At 35.4% G+C, this 11,416-nt stretch overlaps 1 protein-coding gene across 1 annotated transcript in view; it reads left to right on the plus strand.

The window, feature by feature from the left end:
- Positions 1 to 1,416: 1,416 nt before the first annotated feature.
- The window catches only part of LOC107553021 (septin-2-like), a 15,824-nt gene continuing 5,824 nt past the window's right edge, over positions 1,417 to 11,416 (plus strand). Inside the window, exons 1-3 of the mRNA XM_016235098.1 lie at positions 1,417 to 1,429; positions 2,681 to 2,864; positions 3,859 to 3,976. Coding sequence (XP_016090584.1) covers positions 1,417 to 1,429; positions 2,681 to 2,864; positions 3,859 to 3,976 — 315 coding nt within the window. The remainder of the gene's footprint in view (positions 1,430 to 2,680; positions 2,865 to 3,858; positions 3,977 to 11,416) is intronic.

Consider the following 11,416-nt stretch of genomic DNA (forward strand, 5'->3'; position numbering starts at 1 on the left):
CTCCCTCCCTCACCCACCATTCAACCTGCGCTTAAGGTCTGTGTCGAGGATGTGAACCGGGTCTTCAGAAGACAGAAGACTAGGGCCACATCCACACAAAGCCAGAGCTTATCCTATCCGATCCTTTTTTTTTCCTCGTTGTAAAAAAAAAACTGAAAAAAAAAGAGACGGTGTCGTCTCAAGAAATATTTGCGGACACACGAAACTACTGAAACCGACTTAAAACGACGTAGTATACAAGCCAGACCAGTATTTGGTGCTGTAATTCTGCCACAGAGATACACTAAAAATGGAGAAGATGACTAGGAGCATGCGCATAAACCTTGCGCGCTGTATACAAAAATTTTTGCATTAGTAATTTTGGATTTTGCTTTAGTAAAGCTAATAGGCTCTTTAGCTTCTGCAGCACGAACACTAGCATGTTGTCCGCAATTGTTGTTGTTGCTGTTACATGACATAGCGGTGTCTGAATAGGGTTGAGACGTGGGGTGATGACATTATCGTTCACAAAATATACGCTTGGCTTATAGCGTATATATTATAGCGGTTTCAGGCTCCCAAAACGACAGATCCGTCTGGACGAAACACCAATACGATACTACAGAGCACCGACAACCAGAACAGCCAGGCACAAGAACTGTTTTTTCCCACAGGCTATATTCAGCCTGAACAATTAAAACATTCATAACTGTACATTGTCCATCATAACTGACTCATTTATTTATACATAGAATCTGAAAATGTCTTAGTATTTGGACACCTAAATCACACTTCTGAACATCATTACTTTAGATAACTAAACATCAAGGCAACGTTTCATTGTAAAAAATAAACAAGCACCTGCACTTTTAAAGAAAACCGTTTTGTCTTAGACATCGCTTGCATTCAAAAACTGCTAGTTGGACAACAGATTCAGGCAACTTGTCATGTAATTTAAAAATGTTGACTATTTTAACTTGCGTATTAGAAATGCAATGCTAATGGCAGAATTCTCAAAAAAAATTCAAATAATTTGTATGCATGCATCAAATTATGTTTGAATGTTGCTTTAAAGTTGATGCATTTAGAGATGTTAAGTTTTCTACCATCCAAACTGTCTAACAGCTAAATCACAGCATGCATATTAAAGATCTGTTGCTTAAAATAAAGCAGTAGATCTCGACCAGATGCCATCTTGGCCCATTCCAACTTTTAATTTTCCTTAAACATAATGTGTGTTTACTCTTGAGTGCACTTGCATTAGTGCTGCTGTTGTGTCTCTTAGATAGGTGAACTAGCTGTTTATTATCACAGATATCTACCATTAAATTAGAACTTGCATATAACCATGACCTCTTGAATGGTAGACCGGACTGATAATTAATTTAATACCCGATGTTTTGTGTTTGTGTATCTGCATAACAGATTATTTACACAATGGCACTTGACTGTAGACTGGAGGCAGCTGTTGTCTCTTGATGCTCTATTGGTCATTGAGCCTTGCTGAGGAATGCTGGAAACGTCTTGTTTGAAAGAACAATATCCTCCCCATCTCTCACCCACAGACTTCTCAGGCTGATAATGAAAATGTGCCATCCATGTTACCTACCTACTGTCATGTCATGTCTTCTTCTCCTTCAACCTCTCGATAAGGCTGCGGTCTCAAACCCAATTCATGCATGAGGTCTATCAGAAGACACAGAAGTGGCTTAGTTCTGGTTAGGGGGTTAGTTTAGCTTAGAATGTGGTGTTAAGATAAGTCAAGAGACTGTAGAGCAAAAGGGAAGCTGGTGGCGAGACTTTAGAGAACTGAGAGTTGATGCATTCAATAATTATAGTTAGGCTAATTATAGTTAAAAATAACTTTATATTTTTTTTATAAATATACTGTATGTATATATTACATTTCTAGGGGTACCAGTAATTGTGTCCAATGTGTATTAGACATAATTTATTTAATAATGATATTTCCCCCCATTTTAAATTCTTATTCTCCAATGAAAGGTTAGATTTTTGTGAAAAAAAAAAAAAAAAAAAAGATCAAAAGGATTAACAATGCAGATTTATTTTCACAGCCTTCTTTGTTCATATTTACCAAGGGTACCAACAATTCTGACCACGTGTGTATAAAATAGAAAAACATTTTTAAAATTATTCCAGCCAAGTCAGCATTTCTCATTTTTAGTTTTAACTTGATGTACTAAAAAACTAAAACTGTAAAAAAAATAAAACAATAATAATAAAAAAAATATAAAAAATGTTTTAATCATTGTTTGTTATTTAACCTCATGTACTAAAAAACTAAAACTGAAATAAAAATGATTAAAAACTGTATAAATATGTAAAAAAAAAAAAAACTCCAACTAACAACAATTACAAAAAAACTAAATTATTAACATTTAATTACATTTAAAATAAAAACTATTAAATATTAAAGATATCAAAATATTAAAATCTATACTAAGATCTCCATGAAAATAAGTTATCGCTGGTGCATGTGGTCCGTCTATGCTGGACAGGAACCTGTAAACATGATGTTGTGGAGCGTTTTATAAGCTTTATTTGGACAAAGTGGCTGTTTGTCATTTCTAAGTGCATCCAGATATCTCATGATTAGATTATGGTTTTGTTCAGCTGAGATCCACATCCGATGCTTGTTTAATGCACTTGTTTAATACAATCACAAGCTTTTATGTCTGAGCATTTCCTTTCAGCTTGTTCTCTGATATCTGCTTTATTCTGTTCGACAGCTTTAAGACGATCATCCAGTATATTGATAATCAGTTCGAGCGATACTTGCATGACGAGAGCGGACTGAACCGCAGACACATCGTTGACAACAGAGTGCACTGCTGCTTTTATTTCATCTCTCCGTTTGGACACGGGTAAAACACCTGCACATGTTCTGCCTTTCATCATCAGTCAATAAAACATTTTATTCTTGCAGATGTTAAATGTTAAAGCCTGTTTACAGCAGAAGTTATGCATTAAAGCAACATGAATCACCAACAAAAACCACAGGTGAAAATTACATAAAAACGTTGCACTTTAAAGTTTAAGTTTAAAAGTGACATGAATCTTCCATCAGAAATTACAACTGATTTTTTACATACATGCTATTCACATTAAGTGTAAAACAAGCCTCGGAGAAATGAAAAGCCAATAAAATCACAAGTGAAAATTCACGTTAATTGTTCACACTGAGCATGATGATTAAAACGTTCGGTGGCCTTGGAGAAAAGTTTATTGCTGACATGAATTGCCAGGAGAAATTGCAACCAAACAAGTCGCATCACATCATTTCAGGGTGAAATTTGCTGGACATCTCATTTTGTTTTCATTCTCATGTGCTCATAAATTTGTACACTACTGTTAAAAAGTTTCTGGTTGTTAAGATTTTTTTATATATTTGAAACTTTTGCTCACCAAGGCTGCATTCATTTGATCAAAAATACAGTAAAATCACCAATATTTTGAAATGTACTTTAAATTTAAAATAAGTGTTTTCTATTTGAATATATATTTTGGAATTTTATTCCAGTGAGTCAAAGCTGAATTTTCAGCATCATTACTCCAGTCTTCAGTGCCACATGATCCTTCAGAAATCATTCTAATATGCTGATTTGCCACTCACAAAATATTTCTTATTTTTATCAATGTTGAAAACATTTATGAATGGTTTTGTTTGAAGAAATTCAAAAGAACAACGTTTATTTGAAATTGAGATCTTTTGTAACATTATAAATGTGTTTAAACTTTGATCAGTTTAATTTAGTAAGGATGCATCAAAATATTAATTCCATTCAAATCTTACTGACCCCAAACATTTAAACACTTTTTTAATGTGATTTGTGCTTCCATCTGTGCTTAATTTCCCAGCTTGAAGCCTCTGGATGTTGAGTTTATGAAGGCAATCCACAGCAAAGTCAACATCGTCCCTGTGATCGCCAAAGCTGACACGCTCACGCTGAGAGAGAGAGACCGTCTCAAGAGAAGGGTGAGGATCTGACTCTCTCTGTCTACAACAAGCACAACTGATCATTTGACCACATGACTAGCTGACAACAAGCCACAAAACTAACAACAGATGTTATATTTGATCTTCTTTGGTGTTGATTACAGCATTAAGACAATGAGAAACACTTTTTGCTAGTGCATCGAGTGTTTGGTGATCAAACAGTGTGTTACTGTAGCGTGGGGTGTGTAGTAGGGCTGTCAAAATTTTCTACTTAAATATTATCAAAATTTGAATTATATTCGAATTTAAAAGGCATAATTTCAGTTAGGGGGAAAAAAGCTTTTGGCTTCTCTCCTGAGGCCATGAGTGTTTGGTGATCAAACAGTGTGTTACTGTAGCGTGGGGTGTGTACTAGGGCTGTCAAAATGACTGCAAAACTAAATTCTAATTTTCTACTTAAATATTATCAAAATTTGAATTATATTCGAATTTAAAAGGCATAATTTCAGTTAGGGGGAAAAAAGCTTTTGGCTTCTCTCCTGAGGCCACAAGAGGGTGCATCACGCAAAATATTATGCACGTTTCTTCAAAGCGTAATAAAATAACATGACTATCTTTGAAAAAAAAAAAGGGCATAATGTTTAAAATAATGCTTATAAACCATATATAATTAATAAAGTTGCTTAAACAATTAGAAGAAAAAAAACAGCACCATGCATGTAATTTAATACAAAGGACTGAAAACCAATCACAAAGAGTAGGCTACTTTCTTCATTTAAAAACATGAGATACAGTGGGATGGGGAATAAACTGCCATAAAGTCTCGAGACATGTTTTTTTAAAGTTGAACTTGCATTCATTTTACATGGCTTTCTAAACATGCCGCTCTCTTGTGTGAGACGCGAGTGCAACGCTGATAGATGTCCCTCTAAAAAATGTGATAAATATGCGTTCTTCTGTGTGAACGACTTGGTTTCAGTTTTGAGTTTTGTTCTTCTCCACACTGATGCTCTCGTTTTCCGCAATATATTGAATGAACAGCGTAGCAGCGCCGCATCTATTGGGTTCAACTGGACAGGCTAACAAAAGCATTCAAATGCAATGGCACTTACATGGTCGTAGCATTTCGTGCGCCACTGATAGGCTGCCTGACGGCTGACGCTGACCTAAAATTCGAATGCAACGTTTTTGCATTCGAATGTGGATTTTTAAAAAAAGATTCGACGAATATTCGAAATTAAAAATTTTTTTTGACAGCCCTACTAGCTAGTGACTAGATGCCTCTTTGAAAAGAATTTCTATTCATATTATTTTTTCCTATTTTTAACAGGACAACACAAACATTGATGCAGCCATCATGTGTCTTGTAGAAAATGTAATGGCCATTGACACGGAGGCTGTTCCTGTGGAATCAGACCCTAGTGTACTGATCCTCCCTGCTTTTGATTATAACCTAAAAGAGCGCAGTGACTCTAGATGTTCTGTCTGTACAACATTCCAGTCCAGCAGAAAATCCCACAGTGAATTATAGGGTGAGATGATGAAAAGAACACTGAACAGAATGGGTAAGAAAAATATTTTTAAAAAAAATTTTATTCAACGAATATTCGAAATTCGAATTTTTTTTTTTGGACAGCCCTAGTGTGTACATGCATTCATGCATTCACACACCCTCTGGATTGTGTCTGAAGCGGGGTCAGGTGTGTGTCGACCTGCAAGCTCCGCAGGTTAAGTAAGACGGTGATTATGTGGCGTGTATCTGGCTCCACTTCTTTGGGACGTTATCGGTTATCGCACAGGAAGCTCGCACAGATCAACACGAGCACTGGAGCTTGTTCAGTGTTTCTGCTTCTGCTTTGAGCACAATTATGTTAATGACTACAAATGGTGGATGTTTATGTTGCCAGTGTATGAATCATGCACCGCCTCTGTTTGACTTAAAAGTTTTGGTTTCATTATTACTGTATTGCCTGCTCATCCCTCCGTTTATAAAAAAAGAATTCTTGAGGGTTTAAAAACACAAATGTGAAGCGTCATTTAGGTGCATACATTATATACACACTAACATTCAAAAGTTTGGGGTCGGTAAGATTTTTTTTATGTTTTTGAAATAAACCTTGTTCTGCTCACCAAGGCTGCATTTATTTAATCAAAAATACAGTAAAATCAGTAATATTCTGAAATATTATTACAATTTAAAATAGCTGTTTTCTATGTGAATAAATTATAAAATGTAATTTATTTCTGTGATCAAAGCTGAATTTTCAGCATCATTACTCCAGTCTTCAGTGTCACATGATCCTTCAGAAATCATTCTAATATGCTGATTTGCTGCTCAAGAAACATTTCTTATTATTACCAATGTTGAAGACTGGAGCTGCTTCATATTTTTGTAAAAAAAAACAAGATACATTTTATTTTTCAGGCTTCTTATCTGAAATTAGATTTTCAGTTCTGTTTGTAATTAGATTAGAACTTTTAACATTATAAATGTCTTTACTGTCACTTTTGAACAATTTAATCTGCCCTTGCTGAGTAAAATTATTAGTTTATTTATAAAAACACACACAAAAAGTCTTACTGACCCCAAACTTTTGAATGGTAGTGTATCATAAATAACATAGCTGTAATTTAAGTGAGCAACCTGGTTAACTATAGTAGTTGCCTTAACACTAGTCATTTTCATCTTAGGTTTGTGTGTCTGTTTACAGAAGAAAAATGTGCTATGTAGTCATTGTGCTGTTTTATATAATGTGAAGTCTTCTGCCTTTTACTGTAGCTCAGCATGTTGCACGTCATTAGATTTTACATGACAAAAGAGCCTTAACAAACAGTATTGTGGCAATTTGTCCTCCGTCCCCCACATTCACTAACCTAAACCACTGTTAAACCCTCAGACACCTGCTGATCAGTGACTTTCACTAGTATGAACAAGAAAAAAAAGCCCAGTAGCCACTGAACTCTTCTCATTTATGTCTTGAGGTTAGGCCGTTCTGATTAGACGTCCCAATTGACCTCTGTCAGCGTCTTTTATGTGTGTGTCCGTGCATGTAAACATCGCCTCATTACTGAAAATGGTCCATTTTAGATAAGACTGATGGAATCTAGTCCACATCCTGCAATCAATGCATGAACGTCCATCTAAGTCGCAAGGAAAGATCAGTTCAATGGTTTCCACCATCAGCCGTTTCGCGCTAAATGACCCTAACAGATGACCCAAGTCAGTGTGTGTGTGTGTTCTTTGCTGTACACATGTGGGGTTTCTGTCACACTTCCTCGATGGCTCATAACACACAGAAAGTCACAGGGCTTCATTGCTTATGCTGGTCCATTTTTAGACAGGGCTTTGGATACTGAATGCTTGTATTTTTAGTAGTTCCTGTTATTCGCCCGCTCCTTAGATGCCAGTTTTCTCTTCCTGCAGGTAATTTCAAAACACATTTTGATCCACATTCCCACATTGCTGTGTTTATTAATGCCTGTTTTGTTGTTTTAAAGGGAGTCAAGCAAAAATGAAAACTCATTTACTAACGATCACGTTTCAAACACATGACTTTGCTGCTTCACAACAGAGATGATTTGGAGAATGTTCATGCTGATTATTGTTCATATAATGAAATTAAACAGTGATCACATGCTATTAAGCTCCAAAAAGGACCAGAAATACCATAAAACACTAAAAGTAGTCCATACAGCTTATGCGTTATATTCTAAGTCTTTTAAGGTCATACACACACTGCCATTTTTTGAAAGAAATCAACAGTTTTACTCAGCAAAGAAACATTAAATTGATCAAAAGTGACAGTTAAAGACATTTATAATTAGGGGTGCACTGATAACGATAATGCGCTCCTGTACTCGTACTCATTCAAATGCTCCAATACCACACAGCGTGTGAAAAGTGCTGTGTCCAGACCAAAAACAAAAAGAAGCACACACATCATTTGGATTAAAACGAAATTGTAAATATTAAACAAGCAAAAATGATAGGGGCATTCACTATAAACAACATTTATTTTAAACGTCCAGCATACACGACTTGATTTAAAAGTGAAAGTAGCAGCCTAGAAATGCTTTGCGCATGTTTTGCTTGCTCGACGTTAATTGCATTATATGAGCCGCTTTGGAATATGTCACAGCACGTTTCTGATGATAAAAAAAATGTGACTTTTATTTCAGAAAATATGTTCATTGCTGTTGCGAGATTTATGTATAATAAGCAATAAAATAAACCGTGAAAGTAACAAAAGCTTGTACAACACATTTTAGCGAGTAGAATTAAGTGTGAAAATAACTGAAGGAAATATCTGTTTGCTAAATGAAGCCAGCTAACATGATTCTTTTTTTTTCTATTTTTAAAAATGACAAATGCAGTGAAAATACAGGTATCAGATATCGGCAAGTAACAAAAATAAAAGTAACAAACTCGTTCTGGAACAAGTGGTATCAGTGCATTTCAGATAAACGCTGATCTTTTGACCTTTCTATTCATCAAAGAATGCTGAAAAATACAATTTATCATGGTTTCCACAAATGTATAAATCAGCACAACTCTTTTCAACATTGATGATAATCAGAAATGTTTCTTGTGTATCAAATCGGCAGATTAGGATGATTTCTGAAGATCATGTGACACTGAAGACTGGCGTAATGATGCTGAAAATTCAGCTTTGATCCCAGGAATAAATTACATTTTAAAATATATTCATATAGAAAACCGTTATTTTAAATTGTAATATTATTTCAGAATATTACTGATTTTACTGTATTTTTGATCAAATAAATGCAGCCTTGATGAGCAAAAGAGACGCCTTTTAAAAATATAAAAAATCTTACTGACCCTAACAGAACTGTAAATTATCTTTCTTTGTGGAACAGCCTCAAATTTAGGTCCTTATTCATGAGAAATCTTTCTCTTCTCTATCGCTGTCAAATCTCATTCTCACTAATTAATAACAGAATATGCATGTTTGGCTGAACTATTCCTTTAAGCTTTTTGTGAACAAACTAGAGGTTCCCATTTGCTGAGAAACCCACAACTACTTGAAACTTTGATTGTTTAGAACTTAAATTTAGGAAATTGCTCCATCAAACCTGAATGTTAATGTGAATGAATTGGAGGAAGTTTAATGCTTGTTCTTTTCATTGGTACCTCCACAAATGCTTGAATCCTTTTTTTTGTTTTTTACATTATCAGAAAAGGAGGCACACACCCTTCACATTTTTCTCTACCTTATCTTTTCCCAAGAAGACTGAGGTAAACTCTTGGACGCAACTTCCAATCATCAATTCTGACTTACGTGGAAATGCAAGTCAGCAGTTTAGTATTTCCCGCTCTCTTTCATGATGCCGGTTCCCAAAATCCTGCTGTAAGAATGACAAATAACCCATTGTGTCCTCGCGGCCTGACTGATATTCGTTTGATTTTCACCCTCACTTTCTCACCGTGATAGCTTCGCTCTCATTCTCTCACAGGAGAGATCTGCGATATTTCTCGCACCATCATGAAAGGGGGAAGCAGCTTGTGTAGAACAATATGGCCTTCCTGTAATGTGTCAGGCCCATTGGCAGGGAAAGCGGTTCCGCAGTGTGCAACAGTGTTTTTCTGCTTATCTGAGACGGGAGTGAAGTCATAAAACCATGATATGTATAAAGTACTCGAGGGACGTTTAGGTAGCTCTCACTTCCTGTCGTAGCAGTAATGTATTACTGTAAAAGCAGCAGATCTCGTCCGTGTGAGAAGCAAAGCCGAATTGACGCACATCTGGGACGCGTATTCTCTAGTAGAGTTCCATGTGATTCCCACAGGCCAGATTGTAGGTGCGCTTGGTGGGTTGCATTGTTGTGTTTGTGTGAATTTGAATGTTATTGTTGATGTTTGCCATGCTGCAATCCCCATCAAGCTCATATCTCAGTCTACAAACTATTAAAGCTTTCCTCTCTTTGTCCCTTCGGTTGGCTCAATGGGAGAAAGGTACCAAAGCACCAGCTCGCGCTGTATGCGTGCGAGATTGTGCCCTTGCCAACCGTTACCAGCCTTGTTGTTTTTAAAAACACAGTGGGGTCAAAAAGTCGGAGAGTGCTTGTGAAAATGCATCTATTTATATTGATTAACACAGATGATTTTATTACGAATTATATTGTCAGAATTGCAGTTTGTGTGAAAAAAGATTTATTTGAGAATGTGGTTGGTCATCAGCCCTGATTTTTATGATTATTCAGTGGAAGCAAGAAAATCTGAGTATGACAATTGATCAATGACACTCAGTTACTAATCATAAATAAATATAATATAAATAATAATAATTTTATTCAGTGACTATACCTATATATATATACAGTGGGTACGGAAAGTATTCAGACTCCCTTAAATTTTTCACTCTTTGTTATATTGCAGCCATTTGCTAAAATCATTTCTCTCCCAGGATCAGGAAACAGTCCTTCATAAAATGTGGTGCACACAAATAAATATTTGGGTTGAACTGTTCTGTAACAGTGTTGTAAATACAACTTAACCACTGATTTCTAGTCGTGTCCTCTTTTGGAAGACAAAACAAAGTAGTTTCGCTTTCACAACGAATCACACAGCGTCTTCACGACATGGCGGCGGCAGCAACAATACTACAGCGAGAATAAAAGTTAATCCTCCTTTCTTTGCGTGAACATTTAGGCGGCGTTATGCAAAACTTCCCACATAGTGACGTAGACATGTGGGGTCGTGTTAGAACGAGCCGTTTTAGGTAGACGTGGTTGACTCTTAACTTTTATAAAGAATATCTCTTTGGATTTGAGACTTTAGTCTTTGCAACTTTACAGATCTTCTTTATGCACCAAGAGCTTGTAACACTCCAAAGAGAAAGGAAAAATTGAAATAGCATCATATGACCCCTTTAAATCAAGCTACATTTAATTGAAATGCAAAATGAACATAGTTGAAGTCCTGTTTTCTGAGAAATTGAACAAAATTAGGTACGTTTATGCTTCAAATGTAAATCTTTATGTAAATGGAAATGTATCTTGTTGTAAATCTTTAAATTAAGTAGATTTTTTTTTGCCTTTTTTGAGCCTTTTGAGTGTGATCAGAATGTACAGTAAAAATTATTACATATTTTAGTTAAGCCATTTGGACATTTTTTAAGAATTAAGTGAACTAATCCTTTAATTTTTTGGAAGTTGTATTTTCAAACTGTCGCTTCTACAACTCATTTTCTGTTCTTTAGATATTTACATTTACAGAACAGTTCAATTCACTTTCAGTCTGTAAATTCCCTGTACTTGCTCTTAAAATGTCTCAAAATGTCTTAAAGGGGTCATAAAAAAGAATATTGCCTTTTTTGAGCCTTTTGAGTGTGATCAGAATGTACAGTAAAAATTATTACATATTTTAGTTAAGCCATTTGGACATTTTTTAAGAATTAAGTGAACTAATCCTTAAATTTTTTGGAAGTTGTATTTTCAAACTGTCGCTTCTACAACTCA

This window comes from Sinocyclocheilus grahami, unplaced genomic scaffold (genome assembly GCF_001515645.1).
Source record: "Sinocyclocheilus grahami isolate Dianchi unplaced genomic scaffold, SAMN03320097.WGS_v1.1 scaffold463.1, whole genome shotgun sequence".
Taxonomy (NCBI): Eukaryota; Metazoa; Chordata; class Actinopteri; order Cypriniformes; family Cyprinidae; genus Sinocyclocheilus; species Sinocyclocheilus grahami.